The sequence below is a fragment of the Quercus robur genome, chromosome 9 (genome assembly GCF_932294415.1).
Source record: "Quercus robur chromosome 9, dhQueRobu3.1, whole genome shotgun sequence".
Taxonomy (NCBI): Eukaryota; Viridiplantae; Streptophyta; class Magnoliopsida; order Fagales; family Fagaceae; genus Quercus; species Quercus robur.
The window spans coordinates 34632438-34658347 of NC_065542.1; the positions used below are offsets into that span (position 1 = coordinate 34632438).

Below are 25910 nucleotides of genomic sequence, written 5' to 3' on the forward strand. Positions count from 1 at the left end.
GCTAGAACTCTGTAACTATGAACATCAAACAGAGCAAAGTTCATAAATTAAAACATAGATTGAAACTTTTTTGACCTATCAAGAACAAAGTTCATAAATTAAAACTCGTTTATGTAGAACTATCTCATGGAGGTACTAAAACAGCACACCAGCTCTCAAAAATAACTTCGGGTGTGCTCCGAAGAATCCATAAAAAAACCCCAAACCAGAAAAAATTTGAAACAAGAAACCCCTAAAAAAATTAGTTTAGAGAAACTCCCAAGAATCTTGATTGAAGCCAAAAAACTCTAAAATCTCAATGAGAAAAACCCATACCTTTTTTAGAGAAATCAGCCCAACGTCTGTCAATAGAGAAGATTCCGTCAACCCAATGATCCACCCTCCTCACCGGAACTGCAAAACTCCTAAACCGAACACATTTTATTTCCCGTGGTGATGAGAATGAGCAAAAGAATTCGGTGATGAGAATGAGCAAAAGAATATGAGAGGAAGAACTCAAGAGGGAGAGGGAAGCTGAGAGTGAGAGAGGCGTTGGTGTGCTCAGTGAGATGAGAGAGAAAAAAAAGAGCGAAAATGAGGTTTTGTTTACTGTACATATAATATTATTTTAAGTTATAAACGGGCTACAGTGCCCGTGTAAATTTACACAGGTACAGTAGCTCGTTGAAAATTATACACGGGTTTACATGATTTTACAAAGACTGATGTAGTGTGTTTTTTGCTTCAAAATGTGTAAAAACTGTCAAAATGTGTATTTTACACATTTATACACAATTATCCAAGAGCTGATGTGAATGCTCTTATGATAGTAAAGAATCGAATTGTAGGATCATTTCAATCACACTTAAAAAAGAAATCTGAATCGGGCCAACAAAAAGCCCAGTTACCTCCAATAGATACCTAGTGACCTAACAGGCAAAAAGCCAAAAGCTTATTTTACATCCTTAAATACTACTTTACCTGTTTTACCAGCCTATCTAATAATACACTCAAAATTTCAATTCTTTTTTTTTTTTTTTACATACAACCCAATAAAATAATGTAAAACAATAAAATAATATAAATAACTTGTTCTCTCTCTTCAATCTTCCCTTTCTTCCAAATTGTCTCTCTCTCTCTCTCTCTCTCTCTCTCTCTCTCTCTCTCTCTCTCTCCACATTAAGTCCGACCAAACACCACTGACATCCACCACCACTAAACCACCAAACTAGCCACTCAAATCACAAATCAATTCTGAAACTAACCAAAGATCAAACCCACGACCCACAACCCATTCAAACCTAATGCAACCACAAAAACAACATCTCCGACCACCTTTACAACACCACCAAAAACAACCCATTAAAACCCACAACCTGTTCAAACGTAAGCCTCAAACATCGATTTAACAAATGCACGACCCACGACGGCAAATCCATGACCCATTGTGAGCAAAACCTAGACCCATGGCAGTAAACCCATGACCAACGGCTAGCGAAACCCAAAAACAATATTCAAGCCGCTTCGTCGTGTTGCCTTCAAGCCTCTGCCATCACATCTCCTTTAAGCTTCTACCTCCATGTTGCCACCAAAAGGGACTGAACTGAATGGGAGAGAGTGGAGACCTATGAGAGAAGGGAGATATGAATGGGTGAGTGAGGCAAAGAAAAGACAGAGAAAGATAAGAAAGTTTTTATTTTTTTTATTTTATTATTAAATGAAGAGTTAAAAAACCTACTTTGGAATAAAAACAATATTAGGGTAAACTATGTATTTGGTCTCTATCCTTTACATTATAATTCAATTTAGTCTCTAACCTTTCAATTGTGTCAATTTGGTCCCTAACCTTTTAGTGCCAAGTAAATTTAGTTTATGGCATTATTTGGATGGAAATTGTTGACATAGCTAACAACCAAAATAAAAAATTAGCTTATGTTAATGTGGCAATAAACTAGTTTTTTTATTTGGGTCATTTGTCATGTAAGAAATTTCCATCCAAAAGATAATAAAATAAACTAAATTGACACAACATTAAAAATTTAAGGACCAAATTGACACAATTGAAGGGTTAGAGACTAAATTGAAATATGGTGTAAATGATAGGGACTGTATAAGTAGTTTACCCAAAATATAATTTACCACCTAGCAACTTGCTACAGTGAGTTGGAATTGATACCAACTTACTGTAGCAAGTTGTATAAATTTTTAGATATTGCAACCCAGATGTTGCATGTTTTTAAAGGTTTAGATAGCAAAATAGCAACTGGGAGGGTGTTACACCCCTAATACTAATGCCATTATGAGTATTGAAGTGTCAAAATTATCTTTAGTGAACTTAAAATCTCTAAAAAAAAAAAAAATAAAAAAAAAAAAAAATAAACTCACTCTTAAACTCAAAAAATCCTCATTCACTATTCAGTAACTAAAAATCGCATAGCCATCTTTGTGATTATTCCATGGATGTTGATGCTGGGATTGACATAGATGACAAAATGGATGATATTGATAATGATTATGATGGTGGTTGTAATAAGATCCTAAGAATGGATGATTAAAAATTCACTTCACCTTATTATTCATATTGCTTTTTGCATTTCATTCTATAGTTAGCTAGTTTATATTTGCTAACTTATTTTGGATTTTGAACATAGAACTTGGAAAGCATTTCCATATGTATTGATAGTTTTTTTTAATAGGCATATGTATTGATGTGATACTTTGTTGCAAATTAAAGTTTTCCTAAACTTTTTGAATACATTGTATTAAAACTTAATCATATTTGTTATGTTAGTATAGATGTGATATATGGTATAACAAATGACATCATATTGATGCAAATATATATTTTTTATTTTTATTTTTTATACATAGATGAATTCATAATTTATGTGATTATTTCAACATAAAAAGTCACTACCATTGTGTTTTTTGCTATTTTTTCCAACAAAAAAGTAAGATCTTATGATCCACGGTTTGATCCTACGATTTACAATCCCACCTACTTGGTTACCTCTCATGATCTTGAATAAGATCCCGACTTTGACAACCTTGCCAAACACATCATTAATTCTCTACTGTTAGGCTGTATTTGGTTTGCCAGAAATTGATTTTCAAAGAATATTTTCCGCAACAAGTGTTTGGGGCAACGAAAAATGTCGGTCAACTAGAAACTTTTTTCCGGTTGACCATAAAATAAAAGCACTTATGGCAGAAAATTGGTTTATGCTTTCATTTTTTATAAACAATTTTCTACCTCACCTAAAACTCATTAACTGAACCTCCACCTCCCCACCCCCACTATATGCCATCTAACCACCACCCCACATAACATCCCCGGTCTTTGGTGGCTAACCATTGTCGCCAATCCTGAACCATGATATTTATCTTAATCTAAAATTTTCAATTTCTTAATATTATATGATCTTAGGAAATGGGGAAAAAATGTGAGAAAACAGTTGAAAATATGTTTTTCATAGAATTTTCAAGAATGCAACCAAACACTTGAAAATATTTTTTGAAGTATTTTCAAGTACATAGCCAAACATTTGAAATTAATTTTTTTTTTCAAAAATATTAAACATTTTTCACCTGAAAATATTTTAGGTTGAACCAAACACCACCTAAATTCAAACATCAAGACCACATCATTTTTTCGATGTTTTCTAAAGTGACAAGTGACGAGGCTATGCTCCTATGCCTATGCGGAATAAGGGATAGTAATAGTATTAGGGTTTTATTAACGTATGCCCTAAGGACAAATGTTAATAAATCATTTTAGGAAAAAATTTATTGAAAAATGAAAAAGTAACTAATTGATTTAACAGATTTTTCAATTTTTCATAAAAAGTTTCCCAAAATGGATGGTTAATGTATAGTAGGGCCGGCCCTAGGTCTAGGCCAATTAGGTTATTGCTTGGGGTCGCCTACAGCCCTACTAGAGCTTGGGGCCCCCTACGACCCTACTAGAGAAAGGCCCCAAATTTGGGGGCAATTTTTTTTTTTTTTTTTTTTATATAAATATTTTTGGTATATATTAAAAGAATTTTAGTTTACATTTTTTTTTTCACTATTAGAGATAGAGATAAGACAAATTTTACCACATAACTTTTATTTATTTATTTATTTATTTTTATACAAAATAAAAATTATATTCTAACCTATCTAAGTGTATATGTGTATGAAACTTCCTCTTAGAGACTTGAACATTGGCTTTTATCTCCCATACCCCACAAGCATTTATATTTGTGGAGTGACCACTACGCTAAGGGTGTGTGGTGGTCTATATAACTTTTATAATTTAATGTGATAATGAATACGATAGGTGGACTTCAACAAACTATTAAATACATTTTTGAATGAATTTTTGTGATTGGTAATATATCTTTGTAATTCTCATGTTATAAATTTTATAATATCTTTAGCATTTTTGTAAACTTCATGTCACTGATCACATCAGTTATAATATCAATTTGTAGTAAAATTTGTTATAATTTTAGTATTTTCTAAAAAAAATCATATTAAAAGTAAAAAGAATTGATTTTTTTATAAAATTATTATATAAAATGCTAGTTAAATACTGTTTAAGTGATAACATAAATATCCCATTTGAAAATTTCGTCTTAGGCGTCCGATATGTTTGGGTCGGCCTGCCTACTAGACCCATAGTATTATATGTATATAACATTACCAACTTGGGTTGGGCCAATAACTATTGCATTGCAATTTAGGATCCAGATTATAATATTATGAGTTAATGGTTTCGAAGAAACACCCATAAATTTAAATGGGCCTGCTGGGGTATGCACTGTGCACCTTGTTACACCAAAACGCATTGATGCAGAGCCCATTAGGTAAATTGGGCTTTGGGACCTTGGGTAGTAGTACGGAGGGTATTATACCTTTCAAATGCTTTTGTGCGGTGGATAAGAATCTAGAAAGAACCAGTTGGATTGTCCTTTGTCGAGGTGTCAATTCAAGATTTGTCAGCTTCAGATACATTGGTTCCAACTTGTATTTTTGCAGGATCTGGTATTAACAGATTATAGTGTGTGGTGCACATTCCCAACAAAAATTGGACGACTAACTGAGTTACACATCTGAGTGAGACCAAGGAGAAATTTCCAATAATGTGTCCTTCACTCCTTTGTCAAGATCCTCCTTGCATCTGATTCTTGACCGCAAATTCATTGCACAAAACCGAGTGGGCATCTTGCTCTAATAACAAGTACTACTGGCCTTATGTTGTTACACTCAATTGAGTCAACACAAGTCATAATGGATTGGTTGGTTGCTAGGGAAAATATTTCTTGCATATTTATTTATTTATTTATTTTTTTACTGATATTTCTAGTATATCTTCAATGCTCATAAATTGGGAAAGGTTTTGCTGCTATTGCTGCAGGGATATGTGACAAAAAAGAAAAAAGAAAAAAAAAAAAGAAAAAAGGAGAGTCATGTAATGTGTTCAAGTGTCATTTGCAATGCATATGATTAAGTATACTTATATACTTGTATCTTTCTTTTTACGGCTACATTCCCCTTTATGCAGCAAAACCTTTCCCATTATTTCTTCTCACAATTTTTTTTTTTTTATTTGATAGAATTTCAATCTATAGTATCTGTTCAAATGATTATTTATTCTCACAGCTAAATTATAAATTACACATTTTATTTTAAAAAAATTTAATTCGTTTATATAATTTCTGATTTATTCATTTCACTCTTATAACTTTAATTTTTATTCAATTAATCATTCCATCTAATTTTATTAGATGATTATTTTTTTTGGGTTTTGGTTTTAAAATTTCTTACAATAAAAAATTAATAAAATAAAATATTTTATTGAGAAAAGAAAATTTTTAATTAATGATTGGGCCGTGATTAGATCTTGTTTAATATTTTCCATACCTCTCCTTTTAAATTTTTAATACACCACATGTATTTGGTGCCAAAAGAACCCAAATCGAATCTCCCGTTTGCCCCTAACCTCCTTCAGATGGAGCAAGTTTTAGCCCCTCCTTATTTGTCCTCTTGAGACAAATTCAGCCACAAAGCTTGAAACAGTTTTCCAAAATTTACGTTTCAACAAAAAATAAGGGGGCCCATAAATAACAACAAATAAACAATCTTGTGCTCGAGATTGTGAAATCACAGCACGAATAAGCCAAGAGAAAACATCAACAACCGGTAAAACACAACCTTTTTTTACAGCAAAGCTAAACCCTCAATTGTGCCCCTAGTTGGCGTGCATTTACAATTCCATAAAGCTTAATGTTTCTCCTTAAATCCTCCACCTTAAGGTCATCCCATTTAATTTGTGATAAGAAAATTAAATATTGGTTGCGATTTGTTACCATGGATTTCAAACCCGGACTTCATTATGGTTTTTAAATTCGAACTGTTCAACAGAAAAAAGGTTAAGTTTAAAATGAGAATAATAATATATTGAGATGTGTTATAATAAAATAAGAATCTGTAATCCTCTAAAATCAAAATAAGTATAATCTTAATTCTGTAGAGTATACAACCAAGCAGCTTACCTCGATTGTTAAGGTGCTGGACATGGACATAGGCTCTTAGGGGTCTCAGGTCAGTTTTGACCGGAGGCTTGAACGATTCAAGGAATTATTTAAAACAACCACAACTGGATATCAAGACTATGTACGACGCTTAAGAAATCATTCCAAGAGAACTCGCGAGTTGGGTTGTAAAAGAGCCAAATATTTGCAAGTTTATGATTGCTCATTTAATTTTAGGGATAATTACACTTTGCCCACATGTGGTTTGTCTCTAATTCTATGTGCCCACCCGTGGTTTAAATTTTGACACTTTGCCCACCTGTGATTCTCACCGTTACCCAGCCGTAACCCACCTCTCCAATTTTCGTTACTCTAACATAGAAAAGGTAAAAAACAGAACTCCACACAGATCAAAACTCACTCTCTCCCAAAACTCACTCACTCCCATCCAACTCAACGAAGATCCTACACAATGCAATGCAATGCTAGTACATGTCAAGTGCTTCTTCAAACAACTTATTAAATCTGAAGCAACAAAACCAATAACCAGCAAGTGAGAATCAGACCCAGAAATGAAAAAACATCCAAATTTCTGAATTTCAAATTGATTTTCTAATTTAAGCAAATACCCACAAAAAATAAAAAAAGAAACTTCAGGTTATTAATCCTGTTGCACAATTTACAAACCATTTGAAGTGGTTTTTAATTTAAGCCAAAAATAACCAATAAGTAAGAAACTGACCCATAAATAAAATAAATGAAAGAAATGTAATGTATATGGATAGATAGGTACCTCCAGTCTTGAAAGACTATAATTGGCGTGATGTTTGGCAAGATCTATACTTTGTGAATCAAAGCGAAACCAAATTTTGACAATAACCTCGACCTTGCTCAGTTTTTCGTTTTATGTTTCCCAAGTTTGATCATCATGATTACGATGATGAGGAAGTGTTCGAGGAAAACGAGGAGTTCGAGTTCGTGTCCGTTTTTAAAGCCGAGGATGACGTGGTTGTGTTGGACGGTCAAATCGGTTCGGTTTTCCCGGTCTTCAATCGCGATCTCCTTCTGTCTGATTAGAACCCCACCAAAAGTCAACAAATTACTGACGGCCAAGATTTGAAGAATAGAGAAGGAGAAGAAGAAGGAGAAGAAGAAGGAGAAGAAGAAGAAGAAGATGAGGATGTACGGTGTCAGTTTTAATTTGAAGAAGGTTAAATTCAAATTATTAACCTTCATACACAATTTAGATGCATTTGAAGTGATTTTTCTAATCAAAATTAGAGGGTTTGAAATTTAAATTTCAAAACAAAAACCTGGAGGTGCAAGTCAAGAGATTGGGCCTGATGCTGTGTATATGACTGCCTAAGAAATGAATAGGGAAAACACAAATTTGGATTCAGGGTTTAACATCACTTGGAATTTTCCAGTGGGTTCAGGTGGTGCTTAATACTTGGTTCGATTGCATTTCTGTGATATTGTTAGTTGTGCACTTAACTTGCTGTACTTCAATGTATATCTCAATGGATACCTTGCTTATAAGGATCTTGATTTGTTAGTACTTACGTCCCATGTGCTTGCATCTCAGATCTATGTGGATTTTGTTGTGGATCTTCGTTGGGTTGGATGGGAGTGAGTGAGTTTTGGGAGAGAGTGAGTTTTGATCCGTGTGGGGTTCTGTTTTTACCTTTTCTGTGTTAGAGTAACGGAAATGGGAGAGGTGGGTTATGGCTGGGTAACGGTGAGAATCACAGGTGTGTAAAGTGTCAAAATTTAAACCATGGGTGGGCACATAGAATTAGAGGCAAACCATAGGTGGGCAAAATGTAATTATCCCTTAATTTTATCTTGAATACGAGTCGAGCTTGAGTTCATCACTAAACTAAATTACATACTCAAGCTTACTTTAGTTTCTTATCGAACAAACTTAAGCTTGTTCACGAGTTACTTTACTTTTTTTCCCCTTATATATAGTAAAAACTACAATTAAAATTTTATTCCTCTACAAATATATTCTAATTATTAGATAGAATGATTTTAGTGATGGAATTATAAAAATTAGATTCAACCTTGTATTGGGTAGAATTTGATAGTTGGGAATTGAGGATTTGAACTGTAGATTTCTTCATTCGAAACACTAGGAAGTGCCAATCAATTGAGTTACAAGTTAAAAATTTGTTAAAAATAAGAATTTGACATTTCATGAACTTAAAACTTACACAATCTAATATTTAATCATCTAAGTATTATATATATATATATATATATATATAAACATATAGTATAATAATACTTTAATTGAGCTTTATTCTCATTAGCCTATTTATAAGCACATTATTATAATTGAGCTTGACCTTTTAATATTTAAACCTAAACTTATGCTTGAGCTTAACTCATTCACTAAATAATCGAGCATAAACAAGATTTTTACAAAAGTCAATCTTGAACTTTTTTTGATAAATACCTTGGTTTATTTATAACCATGCTCGAGTGCACGTTAACATGACCACACTAATATGAGAGGAAAAATTTCTCAAAAAAAAGTATGAGAGGAAAAAGAGAGCTATTTTATTTTGCGCATGAAATTTGCAATAAAAGATTATATATGACTGAATTAGCAAGTTAACTTTCCTTTTTTTTATTCCCAAGTTAAGTTGTGTGAGAATTTTGTTCTTCAAAAAAGTTCAATTTCTAAAATAGCCTTCAGCTTCAGCACAAAACATTATCTTCAAAATTACAAGGCACTATATACATGGACGTGGGCACTCCGGGCACTCTAGTTGCTCATCTTCAAAATTACGAAGCACTATATGCATAGACGTGGGCACTCTAGTTGCCCTTCATTAACCCTCACACCATATCCACATCTCTCATTGTACTTTCTAAGACACACACACACACATCTCCCTCCTTAAAAAAACAATCGCATTAAAAGGCAGAGTAGAAGTATTTTCATCCTACACTATCAGAAAAGTATCAAACAGAAGTCATGGCACAAACGATGTTGCTCATGGCGAGTGTTTCTACTAGCAATGTGGTGGATTTGAAGAGAGACTCTTTACTCAATTTCCAAGTTCAGAAACTAAGACCCAAGCCATTCTCTCGTCTATTGCTCCCTAGTCTTCCTACCAATACTTCTTCTTCCCAAGTATTTACAACTTTTGCTCTGTTCAAATCTAGAACCAAAGCCACTCCCAAGAAGGTTTTCATTTCCTTTTAAAGTCCTTTATTTGATTCAAAGAAGAAAAGAGTGGGAAGCATAAATTTCCCATACAAGACTTGTTCTGATTTTTTGCTTTTGTTCACTAGGTTGAGCCTAAGCCAAAGGAAAAGGTTGAAGATGGTCTCTTTGGCACCTCCGGAGGCATTGGTTTTACTAAGCAGAATGAGCTCTTTGTGGGTCGAGTTGCCATGATTGGCTTCGCTGTGAGTACATCTCTTTCTCTTTTTCTATAATTTTCTTGCAAATAGGCTTCTAGTTAAGTTCTACTTGTTTAAGATGCATCAACTTGTTAATTTGTTACTCTTAAAAAGAACTTGCAAAATTCTAGTATCATTGATATATAAGTACAAAAATCTTCAACGTACATTAATTTTTATTTATATTTTTATAAAAGTAGTATTTATTAGTGGTGGTGTCAATGAGAATTCCCATTTTAGCTTTGTTCATCAAGAAGGCGTTTGGATACTGATGAAATCTCTTACATTTGTGTTTTTTGTTTTTTTTTACTGACCAGCGCTTCTTGCACTGTTTATACCATAAACCGTGCAGCAAACAAACAAATGAACAATACTTTCAACGTGAACGATAACTTTTTTTATTATTTTTTTATTATTTTCAGTTTTTATTATTTTACCAAGGAAAATAAGATGTCGGAGGTGTCTAAAATAAGCAGCAAGATCGATGTGGAAGCTTAAGCTTTCATTGGCTTATATATTTGTTTAACAGAAGCAAAGAGACGTCACATTAAGCTTAAGGTTTTCATTGGCTAGCAACTCGTGTCCCATAGCAGGGCACTGATATCACACGACAACGTGCTTAACATAGAGTCTCGATGAAACCAAATGTTGAATAAAACATGCTACAATTGATACAATTTTGTCCATCATTGCATCCTCACCGTCTTTCAGTACTATTGGTGTGACATCTGAAAATGGAGAGAATAGGATTGGTGTTAGAAAGTTACAACTTACAATGCTAGAATTAAGAAGGAAATGTCCATCAGCAGAATTACATGTTTACAGTGATGGAAACACAATGCTCTGCTCATGTGGTCACCAAAATCATTGTAGCTTGGCAGTATGTAGAAAGATAACTGAAAGGAGAGATAGAACTAACTCTCTTATTTTGGTTTAAATATTTTTGCTTTGCATATTTGTTCAGATTTTATTTTTTGGACGACCCATTATATTAACATCCAATACTGTCTATCATCACAACTACAAATTTAGAATGATGGATAGTCATGTAGAATGATCACTTCATGAAGTATGAAGGTTTCTAATCTCTTACTAATAAAGGTCAAAACTAGTTATTAATGTTATAATAAGTCTTTTTGTGCAGGCATCCTTGTTGGGTGAAGGAATCACAGGCAAAGGAATTCTATCACAATTGAATCTGGAAACTGGAATTCCCATATATGAAGCTGAGCCTCTTCTTCTTTTCTTCATTCTTTTCACTCTGCTTGGAGCCATAGGTGCTTTGGGGGACCGTGGTAAATTTGTTGATGAGTCACCCACTGGACTTGAAAAGGCAGTGATTCCTCCTGGCAAAGGCTTCAGATCAGCATTGGGTCTTAAAGAAGGAGGTAATTCACCATTCTAGAATGTTTACTTTTACCAAGGAAACAAGCAGCTTGAATATTTAATTAATCTTGGGTCTCTTTCTTGATTATTCAGTTATAGTTGATAACTTTTTTTTTTTTTTTTTTAACAATAACTGGGAGTGGGGGGATTTCAAGTTAGGTTCTTCTTTATGGAAGGACTGAGCAATGTCACTAAGCCACAAGACTCTTGACCTTGCAATTGATACATATTATATGCACATGTAAGTGGTATAATATATATTCTAGTATTAATCTTTGCCAATGTTTTGGAATGCTAGGTCCTCTATTTGGATTTACAAAGGCGAACGAGCTCTTTGTAGGAAGATTGGCTCAGTTGGGTATTGCTTTCTCTTTAATTGGAGAAATTATTACCGGGAAGGGAGCTTTAGCACAGTTGAACATTGAGACTGGGATTCCCATCAATGAAATTGAGCCCCTTGTGTTGTTCAATGTTATCTTCTTCTTCTTCGCTGCATTGAATCCTGGGACCGGTAAATTTGTGACAGATGAGGAAAATGAGTAAGGCTAGTTATGATTGTAAGGAACTTTGTTGTAGTTCATTCAATGTAAGAAATAATACTCTCTCACTCTTGCAATCATTGGATGGTTTATATGACAATTCTGCTTCGTTTACCAGAAATGAAAGACACTATGGCTGTTAGAATTGGGTTTACATTTGTTCCAAAAAGAATCTTCTGGGAGGGAGGTTCTTTTCTCTGGTGTGTCAAAGCCAGACCATTTGATTTCCCTTTTATCTCTTGGCAGAGCGCTTGTATTTGATGCTTGTTAATCTCTCCTCTGGTGCAATATAAGTCTATTTTTAGAAGAAGAAAAAAAATGTTGCACCATGTCACACTTGGATAGAACTTTATTGATGCCATTTGCATTTCATCACTTGGCAGACTGCACATATGATATAACCTTTGACATTCTAGGATCCTGACATTGACTAATGGCAACAAGCCAACTAGCTAGATCATGTCAACAGGTACGGGTCATAATAATATGCATTGAGCCAGAAAACGTTTGAGGACTCTGTCCATGTAAAATAACTCTGAAAACAATTCCACGTGACTTTATGAACAAAGCCTTTTTTACGATCAAAATAGACTACTGGTTCGTAAAGTTGACACTATGAACTATTTAGTGACTTTTAGTCATTGATGTTCAAATGATCCAATTTAGTCCCTAAAGTGGATATGCAATTTTTATCATTGACGCAAAGTTTATACTTTCATGCTTCAGTCATGTGACCGAAAATGTTTGAGAACTACTTTCTCTGCTGCGAAATATGATTGACATGCGCAATTTTATCATTGACGCAAGAAGGAAATAATTTATCTATGGTCAAAAGTAACAAATTTATAACATTGGAGAAACGTATAGTATGAGCTTCCCTTGAAGCAAGAAAATTCTCAATGGTACTATAAAGCCTTTATGTGTAGCTTTTCCAGTGCCCCTTTGAAGCGATTACAGTTTACAACAAGTAACTCTATCACTATTGTATTGACTCTGGAAACAGGAAATTTCATCTATGAAGCTAAATTCTCTTCTCTTTTTTATCCTAAATATTTACCTTGCTTGGGGGTCGTTGGAGCTTTGGGAGATTATAGTAAATTTGCTGATGACCCATCCTTTGGGCTTAAAAGGGCAGTGATCCCTCCCTCTTGCCAAAGGCATCCAAATGGTGCCATTTGGTGGGTATTAAGGAAGGAGGCAATCCCTTGATTCTTGACTTGCAACTGTAACAAAAAAGATTTGATTCTTAAATTAGGGATTAAGGGTCACTCTAGTGGTTTTGAAATATAGAAAATTAGCGATACATTTACATCGTGAGAAATGCTATATTCACAACAAATTTTAAGTTGCAAATTGTTATTGGTTGTTACAAATGGGCAAAAACATAATTTAAGTTGTGGATTCAAATTAGAATTATTAATAACTTATCACTTACGATTTATTGTGAAAGTGTTGTGAAAATGTTGTGGATGTAACATTTTTTACTATGCTATTGTGACATGCATAAAGAATAATTGTTAATTTAGTTCTTAATTGAATCCAAGCAATAAGAGTCCATGCCGTTCCACGAGTAGAGCCAATAAAGCGTCTCTGTGAAAGCTTATGTTGGACTGTTCCATTTAAATAATTCTTCTCACTATTGAAAATATATTAACCATAATGTTCTAACGGTCCATTTTTGTTAGTCAATATGGCAGCATCTATGCACCTAAAATGATTGCTTGGTAATAGAAAAAAGTATTGCAAAGAATACAAGATTATATAATAGAATAGTCCTATGCATGTGGTGGTAAGTGAAAATATATTAAAAAATGACAAATTCAAAAAATTCTTCCCACTATTGAAAATATATTAACCATAATTATATTTATATTTTGTATGGATATCACCTAATATTTAATTATTTATAAATTAAATAATTGTATAATAAATATTATTATTCTTTGTTCAAAATTGAACTCCATAAAAAAAATTGTTAAAAAAAAAAAAATCTAACAGCATCTCACTAGATAGCAATTCTAATAAATGACAAATTCACTTACTTAAAGAAAATAATGATATATAAAGCAAGCTTGATTTTAAAAAAAAAAAAAAATTTATTTTATAAAAGGACAATACATGTTTCTCAGAAAATTTAATACATATTTTAGTTTTAAATTAATGAGTTGGTAAATTGTTGTTTTTTTTTAATATTAAATTTAATCTCATAAATTGATCAAACTTATGTGCATTTGAATAACATGATTTGGACATGTAAATTTGGATTTTGGTTATTAAAATCTAAATAACTTGTTTGGATAGTTTAAAAAGATCTAAGATATGCATTTGGTCAAATTTACCAAATATTTTAAATCTTAAAATATTTGAATTTTTTTCTTTGATGACCTTGAAATCTTTAAATTTGAAATATCATCTAACTCATAGAGTTTTAGAAATCCTAAACCATACTTCAATCAATTTATAATTTTATAATTCCAAATCCTCCTACTTACAAAAGGTATCCATATAAAGAATATTAAAATTTAAATTCAAGTGTCCAAATGCAATCTTCGACATCAATACCCTTAGGTAAGTGAAGGTTTGGTAAGAGCATAAACACTATTACACTAAGTGTGCGTTTGGGTGGAGATTAAAAATCAAAATTATTTTATCATTCAGCTTATTTTTACTATTATTCATGGGTTTCGTTACACTTTTTGACACTATTCATGGTTTCACTGTATTATTTCAACGAACTTTTATCTTTATCTACCGTACTTACAACAATAATTTTTCAGTTTTAGCAATATAAACGATATCCAAACACACCCTAAAACAAGAATTAATAATATTTCTTTTGCATCTATCTCAACCTCAAGACTTCCAATCCTCGAATCTTTTCCCACTAACAACTCCCATGTAGGGATGGCCATGGGTAGGGTATGGATCGGGTATACCCATACCCTACCCAAAAAGTTTACCCATGGATATCTGAATATCAATACCCATCAGTATCCATACCCAAATCTTACCCAAATATAATACCCATGGATATCCATACCCTACCCATTTAATTATTATTAATTTTTAAACCCAAAACATTTGAACTTAAAAACTAACCAATAGTTTTATCGCCCCTCCAAGTGTATTTTTTCCCACTCTTTGGCTCTGTTACTGTATATTATCTCCTCAACCAAACGGAAACTTAGCTCCACCTCAGTTGTTAAAACAAAATCCAAAAGTAAAATCAGAACACAAAATTTTCTGAGCAAGCAAACAAAGACTAAGAGAGAGAGAGACCGTGGAGAAGGTCGTAAACTCGATCGGAGATTTGGAAGCTCCACCTCAGTTGTTAAAACAAAATCCAAAAGTAAAATCAGAACACAAAATTTTCTGAGCAAGCAAACAAAGACTAAGAGAGAGAGAGACCGTGGAGAAGGTCGTAAACTCGATCGGAGATTTGGAGGAAGGTAAGGGCAGAAACGACGGCGTCGGGAGTGATACCATTGCAGCGTGGAGACATAGTGGAGATGAGAGAGAGATCAGCTGGTCTGACCAAGGTGGAGTAGCGTGATTTCGTTCTTCTTGATGATCTGCCTCCGACGCTGTTGCCGGAGCCGGCGAATCTTTCCGATAACGGGAACAATCCTCTTCGTCGAAAAAACGGCGATTTTATTCCTCTGCAATCACATCTGACTGAATCACCATCTTCACCGCCTTCGACGAAGAAGACAACGACTTCTTTTCCATGAACTTCTTCACCATTGTGGCTAACGCTCTGTTTGTTTCGCTGGAAAACCTTCTATAAAGATAGTTTTCCACATTTTCCAGTGTTTGGTAGCATAAAAAAAACCTGGTCAATGGAAAACTATCTTTAGTCAACGGAAAACTCTAATAAAAATAAGGCTTATTTTCTATAAGCTGTTTTCCAAAATTTTTTTTTGGAAAACAATCTCTCTCTTATACGTTGCATCTCCTATAAATATTATCTTTGTCTATAGCCGTGGGAAACATAATTTTTTGACGCCTTCTCTCTCTCATGGTAAGTTTTCTCACTTTTTCTCTCTTCCCTTTGCTTTTTCTCTCTTTACACCCTCACCGTCACTAACTCTGGTCTTTCCTCTTCCCATAGATCTCTCTCTTTGCTTTAAATTTCAAGCTCAATTTTCTTTTTTCTCTAAGAAATTTTCGGTTTGATGGATTCCAGGCAGAAGTTACTTCTTTTTCGTACATAAAGTGCAAAAAAATAAAAATAAAAAATAATAATAATAATAGAAGAAGAAGAAGAAGAAGAAGAAGAAGAAGAAGAAGAAGAAGAAGAAGAAAGAATGAAAGAAATAAAAGATGAAAATTTTAAACATAGTAACTATATTGCTCTAAATTGCTTTTACATGGGACAATCTTTACCATGAACTAATAATATTGTTATATAATGAATGATAATTGTTTAGGAGAATTGCATTTGTTGGCAAATACATTTTTTGTTAGCAGATACTATGTAGTTATGATATATTATGCAGTACATTATGTAAATACATAATTTAGAGTAATATTGAAAACTTTTAATTGACCATAGTAGACAAATGGTTGATATGTGTGTGTGTGTGTGTGTGTGTGTGTACGTACGTTACTGTCTATATATATGAGCAAGATGAGTGGTAGAAATCATGAAAATTTGACAACTAATTAATTTTGATTGTATCTATTGTCAAAATTTTAGATTAATTAGTATGAAAACCAAATTCATTCTTGGTTTTTTATTTATAATGATTACATTAGTTAGTTTACATAATATACATGTTTTAAATTATACAAGAAATATTTAAAAAAAATTGCATATCAAACACCAGAAAACATTCTCAAGTGCATTTTCAAGGTCGTTACCAAACACTGGAAAATAAGACAGTTTTCTAGAAAATGCTCTTTGGAAAATGAACAATTTTCCAGAAAACGTTAATGCTGAAACAAACAGAGCGTAAGTTGGGATTTGAAGACTTGGATTTGGTGTGGGGAAGACAGATTGGATGGCTTGGAGGACTTTTTTTTTTTTAATTTTTTTTGTGAGAAATGGAGGACTTTACCAACGAGTGCTTTTGTGACTTTTGTCTGTAAAGGACATAGTGGGTTCAGTAAAAAAAAAAAAAAAAAAAGGACGTAGTGGGTTATTGTTATTATTTTTTTATTTTTTTTATTTTTTTGACGGGTCGGGTTTGGATAATATCCATACCCTACCCAAATAATTCGGGTAATATCCATACCCTACCCGGTTAAGCTTTACCCATAAAGAATCGGATATTACCCGGAACATTTGGATCGGGTAGGGTTGGATATCCATTACCTAATGGGTATGGCCATCCCTACTCCCATGTACTTGGCAACTACTCTGGTTTAAATACCGATTGCTTGAGAGTTTAGACTGAGAGTACCCCTATATGTATCCACCCCAAGAGGAATTCAAGTCTCTAATTAAACCTCCACCACCTGCCAACCCGAGCTCTTAAGTGAGGAAACATCATTATTTAATAGTCCAAAGTTTACGCTGACCATGCATTGCAGTTGCACTAATTAGTTTGTGCTGGTCAGTGCAGAACTCAACTTGTCTGTCTAATTACGATTATTTTATTATTAATTTCAATATTTTTAGAACCATGTAAAATATTGATGTTTTCACGACAATATAATTTATAAGCGGTAAGTTGTTATTTGTTCTAATTTGAAACCACCACTAAAAGAATTTTCTTGCCCATAACATTAGGTAATAACTTGCTACCTAAGATTATTTGTTGTGTATTTCTCTAAAAAATTATTACAATTTTGACTATAACTGTCCACAGGGTAGACTAAACGGTAAAAAAAAAAAATTTATATAAAAGAATAGACAATCAATTACAGTTTGTTAGGTGTACTCAAATAATTTTTTTGTGCATGTATATGATTGAGTGAAAGATATTTTAGGTTTCGGGTGTCTTGATTCGGTGAAATTTCTTTTTAAAATGTTTGATACTGTATAAAACATAAACTAAAGCAATTTAAATTAAGAGAACATTGCATCTCATCAAAAAAAGAAAAAAAAAAGAGAACATTGCAGATCCCACGTATGAGTATGACGTGGCTGGTTAAGACAGCGATACATGCAACACGCTTTCCTAAAGTCTTTATGTATGGGCCTTGTGGATCACGAAAATGTCCATCATCGTCCCCACTGCCAATTTTAACGTTAATAAATAGCCATTACAGCTCTACTTGAGAAGGACACCTGTAATGTAAAGGCGACACCATTAACACTTCAATAATTCATTTCACTTTGCTTTTCTGTCAATAAATAATGAAATATTTTTTATTAAAACGCGTATCAAATTCAAGTGTACTTTTAGATGACCGACTTAACAATCCAGCAAAATTTTCTAACCTTTTATAAATAAGTAAAATCAAGAAAATAAAAAGATGATAGATATAATATCATATACCATATAATAAAAATTAGGTTTAGAGGTTGTGACTACGTTAAGTGACTTCACTAAATTATCAAATTCTTTTTAGATTTTATGAAAAATGTAGATATAATTTTTCTTCCCCTATAATTTATAAGTTGATAAAAATCTTAATTTGATTATAATCTAAATTCTTCATCTAACCTTTATAAAAAAAAAAAAATCTTAATTAAAAAAAAAGCAACATACCACTTGTTTTAGATTTAGAATTTTTTAAAAATAGATATAATTTTTTTTCTTAGTTTCTTCTCCTATAATTTTTAAATTGATAAAACTCTTAAATTGAGAATAAGCATACTAAAAAAACGTACCAATAAATTCATAATAATTATGTTGAATCTAAATACTAAATAATTGTAGATTTGCCATTTAGTGTTTTATTTAAAAAAAAAAAAAAAAAAAACAGCAACGTAGTACACATTTTAGATTTAAAAAATAAGAAGTTATAATTTTTTTTAATCTTCTTCTCCTATAATTATATTACTACACATAAAAAGAAAATAACAAATAAAAAAAACATATAATACTACACTTAAAAAGAAAACAACAACCTAATAGAAACGTAGTACACTTAGAAAATGTCTTTTATAAAATTCTATTAAACTAACATTAGACTTTTATTTTTTTTTCATATCAACTTCTTCAATGTGAAGTGTATATATATATCTCAAATAATTCATAATGAATACCTACAATATAGTTCTTTTTTTCTATTCTTCTACCTACAACCTTGCAAGTATGTATTTGTTTACTCTAATACTCTTAAATTGAGAATAAGCATACTAAAAAAACGTACCAATAAATTCATAATAATTATGTTGAATCTAAATACTAAATAATTGTAGATTTGCCATTTAGTGTTTTATTTAAAAAAAAAAAAAACAGCAACGTAGTACACATTTTAGATTTAAAAAATAAGAAGATATAATTTTTTTAATCTTCTTCTCCTATAATTATATTACTACACATAAAAGGAAAATAACAAATAAAAAAAAACATATAATACTACACTTAAAAAGAAAACAACAACCTAATAGAAATGTAGTACACTTAGAAAATGTCTTTTATAAAATTCTATTAAACTAACATTAGACTTTTACTTTTTTCATATCAATTTCTTCAATGTGAAGAGTATATATATATTTCAAATAATTCATAATGAATACCTACAATATAGTTCTTTTTTTCTATTCTTCTACCTGCAACCTTGCAAGTATGTATTTGTTTACTCTAATTTTTTTTCCCATCAAATTGAATAGGTTTTGTGTATTTTTTGTTTATTGTTTAATTTAATTTCATTATGTTGTATCCTATTTATATGGTTATTGTTTGAGAATCAATAATTAAATATGCTAAGTCCTCTCAATTTTGATTTAGAGAACAATCTTCTTTTTCGTTTATTATTAAGCATGTCTTCATATAAATTTGATGATAAATTGTTCATAACAATTTGATTTTTTATCAGTCATTAAATTTTCTATTACAAAATCGTTACGGGTTGCATACTTTTTTTTTTTTTTTTGTATTTAATTTTTTATTATTAAAATGTTAGTTTGATTGTTGAAAAAATATAAGAAATTGACTAAGATTATGATTTGTCATAGTAATTGGCTAAGATTGTGGACAATTTGAAAGTTCTTCATGTTTGAAACGTTAATTATGAAATAACTGCAGTCACTCTTGCATTACAAATGAATTTTTTTCTATGTTTTCGTATTGTATAATATGTATGATATTATTCATTATAGTTTTTTAATTGCTTATATCATTTTGTTTTTTTAATCTTCCTTTTTAATACAATTTATTCATTTTGTTAGTATAATAATCATTTGTTTTGTTATTTTTTATTTGATAAAATATATAGTATACAAGTTTATGATAAAACCATGCAATGCACGGGCCTTTAACTAATTAATAATAATAAAAAAGGAGTTAAGTCTCTATTAGTATCTAGCGTATTGATGTATTGGATAGAAGGTTCTCAAAAAAAAAAAAAAGTATTGGATAGAAATTGTGTTAGTAAAAGGAATGAAATGCCTCTTATTATTACAAGACAATAATTAAAAAAAAAAAAACTCAAAATGCAATATTATTTAATTATAGATATAGATTATTTTATTTTAGCGATTACAAATTAAATGATTATCTCTTCATTTTGTTTGAATGCTTTAAAAATTAACTGGGGAGAACGGGAATATATATACATATATATACATACACACATATATATATATATATATATCATTTTCTTTTGTTAGGATTTTTCAAAAAATAAGTAGGGGAATGAGAGGAAGAGGAATTGTCCTATAAATTGACAATTATGAAGATATTTTACTATTTTTAAAGAAATAGTTATAAATTGACTTAATAACGACAAAATTGACAATTTAAATATTTTTATTATAAATGGATCTCCCTCATTCTCTCAATTTGGGAAAATCCCCTCAAACACTTCCCCTTCCTTCCATCCATACATAATGCAAGACTTTACTAACATGATACACAAAGTTTCTTTGCTTTAATACAAATGGGATAATGATCAATATAAATTTTGGAATTTAAATTTTATGGGAAAGTAAAAGGAAAAAAAAAAACCCTCATAGTTTTATCCTTGGAATACGTTAATAATTACCACAATTGACTAAGTAGTCCATGTACAGATAGAATAATGATGAAATGTCTATTAATAATTAACATAATTTACAAATTCCATATTTAGAAGAAAATAAAACAATGAGAGAAAATATACAATCAAGGTAAATTTAGGCTTATTCTAAAAAAAAAAAAAAGATTTTAACAAATGGTATAAACATAGGATGTTTTATAGAAAAGTCCTTATATAATTTAAATTTAACTAAAAAACATTAGAATAACCATGTGAAAAAATGTTGATAGTTGGTTTAACAACATCAGGAGATGTCATTAAAAAATCGGATACTTAGAAGAAGTTACAAAAAAGTCAAACTTCTATTTTAGAGAAGAATTTTAGAACACGCACTTTAAGCTAAATATATAGTAGAGAAGGAAGAAAGTAATTTCAAACTCCGAATATTGAGCACCAAAAAAGGTGCAAGTACTGGTCATCGCTCAACCCTGCATAATTAAATATATAATCATCTTTTTTTTTTTTTTTTAATTATAATAATAGTCATTGCAATATTTTTTACTTGAAAAAAATACCTAGTTAAAAATTTATGACAAAACTTAGGTACCTATAAAGGCTAAAATATATTAGGTTCTAAATTAAATTCGAATACATAATTAGTTAATTATATTGAATTTAATTGTTTTTTTGGAAATGATAATAATTTTTGGTTTTAAGAAACAAACATGCACAGGTGAGAGGGGGATTTGATGAGATTTGGTGCATTGAATTTCTTTGTATTTAGAAATTGTTTTTTGAGATAAACATGCACAGGTAAATTGTTATTTGTCATTGCAAGCTTAATTAAAAAAAAACCTAATCTATTTTAATTAAGTTTTATCCTAAATTATAATCAAAATTCAAAACCTGGTATCTCCCATTTCTTAAAAGTAAAAGCCTCTTATCTCCAGTTGGGTCTTCTAAAGTCTAAAGTCTATTAGAGTGTAGAGTACGTCAGATAAAAAATGACAAAAAAGGAGACACAAAAAGGGGCCAACCCAATCACACATCTACTCTAAGCTCTCACCTTTTTCATTTGATTCCACTACGCTCCTCCTCCTTCACTTTCTTCTGCTTCTCTCTCTCTCTCTCTCTTTCTCTCTCGGAACTTTTTCGTTTTTCTTGCGGGTTTGGGGTGTTAAAGTCACACAATCTAACGGTTAAGAAGCCTTTATCTCTCTCTGTGACTAAAAAAACGTACCTTACCAAAGTGGGTCATCCCTCATATCTAGCTATCTCCGTCACCGTCACCGTCACAGCCACGATCAGAGCCGTTGGTTTCTCTCACTTATCTGAAATGGACAAATCCATGTCTTTGACTGTCAGTGATGGATATCTCAACGGCCATCACCAAAACTCCTTTTCTTCTCGTTCTTCCTCTCGTAGAGATCAAGATGTTGCTTACAGGTAGGTCCCACCTCTCTCTCTCACAGACTGAGAATTGCCTCTGATTTCTATAATAATTGGAAATTTTGAAAATTTGATTATGTGGGTATGTTTGGAATCGCGTATTATCTTTTTCCCATTTGGGTTTGCGATAAATGTTTTAGAAATTTGAATATAGAATTTTAGCAAATAATGAAGTAAAATTTTTTTTAATCTTTGGAATGGGAAAAAAAGTAGTTAGGGGATTACAGTTAAAGATAGATTTGAGTATTGACCACTCACTTGGATATACTTTTCTTCTATAATTAGAAAGTTTTAGATAAATCTTAATTTTGATGAGTAGGATTTTGGCTTTCTAATCAGTTACTGATAATTTGTCTTACATGGTCTTCTAGTTAGGAGGATATATAAATTGAGCCTATTTTGTGTAGATTACAAACTTGTTTGATTGGTTACTATTTAACAAAATGGAAAAACCTCTGTTGTTGAAACTGACTTTTCATCAGGTGAGGTGAGGTGACATCTATCTTTTGTAAAATTGGGCTGAATTTGATCATAGACACTGCTGTGATTTTCTACCATTACTATGGTAGTAGGATGCTAAGAAATATATATATATATATATTTTGAGAAACAAACACACACAAAAGGGAGAGGGAAAGGGCTAAGAAATATATTTGGTTATTGCATTTGAATGCGTTTTATTCGTTTTTATTGAAATTAGGTGTTCTCAATTAATGCTACAGAAATACACCACATAAATAATAAAATTAAAAATTTATACCGAAATCCATTATCAACGATATGAATTAAAAATTAAAACCCTTGATCAATCCTCAGAAATTGTACTCATAGAGCTTCACAAGCTCAAACATTAACCCTCACCAACAGGAATCAACAAATTCTTAACTCACAACCTACTCACCATAGGCATTTAGGCCAAATAGGATTTCTTGGTGTTTCCAATGGAGATGTCTTGAGTTCGAATTTCTCCTTCCCACTTAAAATGTATCTAAAAAGAAAAAAATCTTATCCATAGGCATCTTTTGACTTTCAGCTTCCAAACACAAACATCTGATGCTAATGCATGCATCTTTAAACCTCATAAGAACTATAACACTACCCTTATAAAGAAGAAGACCAACTTATGTTGAAGTCACTGAAATAGGAGTTTGAGCCAAATTTTAAGGAAAACCAAGCTACTTTTTTCACAAGGAAAATATTTTCTTTTACTCAAAGAAAACTCTTTTTAGTAATGAATTTAAATAGGAGTTTGAGGCAATTTTTAATAAATCTTCACCTTGGGTTAAATTCCATCATACTTTTTTGTACTCTTGGGGGTCGTGACAGCTCCACCTTATTCTCCTAGAAGTTTCATTAGGATCAAAATCTTGAGGCCTACACCACTTGTTAGGATCTTGGGTGTGTGAGAATTGAGAGTTAACATAATTGATTCATCATGTTGGACAGCATCATGTTATATCAACTTAATCACTCACTTTTGTCACTACTACTTGAAAAAAGAAAAAAGACAAATAGGATAAACATTTTAGGGAGATTTCTAGTAATACAATTGACCTATCTTACAAATAAATATCACTTTTCCTGGGTTTATGGTACGTTTATCTATTGTCTCTATGAAATTCTGCGGGTTTGATCAGTTTTTGAGTTTTTGATCACCTTATTTTTAATAACACTTAATTTATGATAAAAAGGCCTCTGTTGATTTTCCTGTGGTTTTTGGTGTCTTTTGTCTTTGTTTTATTGGTTGTATATGCAAAATAAATGTAAAGATGCTTCTTTTTACATGGCAATGACAATACAGTCACTTTTGTGCAGCTGTGGTTCTTGTGGGTATGAGCTAAACCTAAGCTCTTGCAATCGGAACACCTCAACCATTGGTTCTAAATATGGAAAATCTATAAAGAGAGGGATCATTTCTTTCTTTAACATTGATGAGAGCAGATTTACTCAGGTTGATGAAATCCAGTGCATACCCTACTTTTCTAAGAACTCTTGGGGCTTGTTCCGTCGGAGAACCAAACTTCTTTGCCGCAAGTGTGGTAACGATATTGGAATTGCTTACAATGATCTTACATCATCCCAGCGACTTGTATCAGATGTATCAGATTCTTCCTCAGGCAATGAAGTCTCAAGTTGTAGAAAATATAATGTTAAAATCCGAGCTTTACAGCCCTCATCTTCTGAGGAATCTGCCACTCAAATTTACACGTGATGTACTCGAGCAAGCTTGTTTTATATGCTCTTTTTCCCATCAAGGAAACATCTGCAACACCAAAAAGGCAAGAATTCATCTAAAGGTGTCTTCCTTCTGTATTTGGTTGGTGTTTTGCCTTTCTTATCTATGTTGTTACTTGTACATAACAGTTTCTAAAACTGTTTTATAAGAAAATTGTTGTTTGAACTGAAAGGGGTTTTGGTTGAGAAAATTTTGTGTAAAAACTTCTCTACAGCTAAATTAAGAAAGTGGTGTGATATTTTCCGGGGGTTGAATGATTGATTTGAGTTTGCTGGGGCATCAGTATTATTGGTGTTTGCCTGTACATGTGTGCACGTGGGATGTGAAAATTAGAGGAACATCAGCTTTGGTTTTAGCCTCGCAGTTGAAATCACGTGAGAAATCTTGGATAATTTACCTATAATTTAACCTAATTAATTAACTTGGGTAATTAAATTAATTAATTGATGTTAATCTATAACCTAACATATAATATAATGTGCATTTATTATACCATGCATGTGACAGGTTGAGCAGCTCATTTCGGCCACATGCATAACCTATGTAAAGCAAATCATACTTTGGAAGACAATTAATTAAGAACCTAATTGCTTGCAGGGGATATTTTGTACTTGATATGATATTTAATTAGACCTATAAATATGAACCTTTAAAAAATTACGGAGAAAAAGCACCAAATACTAAATAATATTCTTATTTTTACTATCCTTCTCTCCTCTCCTGCTTTGAGTCAAAATCCTTGTTTTTTTAAGGACATCAATTTTTACTAGTTGAGTCAATTTTATACAAGACCACAATTTTCTATTAAAGATTTCTTTACAAAAAAATTGATTTCAAATTGACATGATTTTTAATGGTGATGTTAACCGTGCACCAAATTCGTAGAGATTGATTGCAAATTGACATGATTTTTAATGGTGATGTTAACCGTGCACCAAATTCGTAGAGATTAATCTGTATGATACATGTAGTCAATGGTTTCGTCTCTTAAGTTTTTGTACGTTGGAACCCCAAACACGAACCGACAGATATGGACCTATTGGATAGACTTTCTAGAATTTTAAACTAGTCTAAGTTACATAATATTCATCATCACCAGAATTCAAAGATGAACGCGAAGTTCCTATCAAAAAAAAGAAAAAAAAAAAAAGAAAAATGAAAAAACGATGAACGCGAAGTCTAGGCCTTCGACAACCAGGAATAGATGTAGCCATATAGGATAGGGTAGTGCACTTTCCCTTGCAATATATATAAACATCAAACTTTCGTTCTTGGTTTCAATATTATTTGCGTCTCTCTTTCTTTATCCAA

At 31.8% G+C, this 25910-nt stretch overlaps 3 protein-coding genes across 7 annotated transcripts in view; all 3 read left to right on the forward strand.

The window, feature by feature from the left end:
• The first annotated feature begins 9381 nt into the window (after positions 1-9381).
• LOC126698204 (photosystem II 22 kDa protein, chloroplastic) lies at positions 9382-11993 on the forward strand. Its single transcript, XM_050395260.1, has 4 exons — positions 9382-9696; positions 9804-9920; positions 11059-11302; positions 11599-11993. Exons 1-4 carry the CDS (start codon positions 9484-9486, stop codon positions 11841-11843), a joined length of 819 nt encoding a protein of 272 aa, XP_050251217.1. The 5' UTR covers positions 9382-9483; the 3' UTR covers positions 11844-11993.
• Positions 11994-21888: 9895 nt separating this feature from the next.
• Positions 21889-25910, forward strand: part of LOC126698207 (uncharacterized protein At4g08330, chloroplastic) — a 26703-nt gene continuing 22681 nt past the window's right edge. Inside the window, exons 1-2 of one of the 2 annotated variants that reach the window (XM_050395279.1) lie at positions 21919-22360; positions 24179-24853. In XM_050395279.1, coding sequence (XP_050251236.1) covers positions 22251-22360; positions 24179-24575 — 507 coding nt within the window. In that variant the 5' untranslated portion in view covers positions 21919-22250 and the 3' untranslated portion in view covers positions 24576-24853. Of the gene's footprint in view, positions 22361-24178; positions 24854-25910 lie in introns of those variants that run through there. The other variant, XM_050395280.1, reaches the window with a different exon arrangement.
• LOC126698205 (esterase-like) overlaps positions 25657-25910 on the forward strand; it is a 111261-nt gene continuing 111007 nt past the window's right edge. The window contains exon 1 of one of the 4 annotated variants that reach the window (XM_050395262.1): positions 25657-25910. This exon is cut by the window's right edge and continues 260 nt beyond it. The gene's annotated coding sequence lies outside the window, so the exon portion shown is untranslated. The other 3 variants (XM_050395261.1, XM_050395267.1, XM_050395273.1) reach the window with 3 other exon arrangements.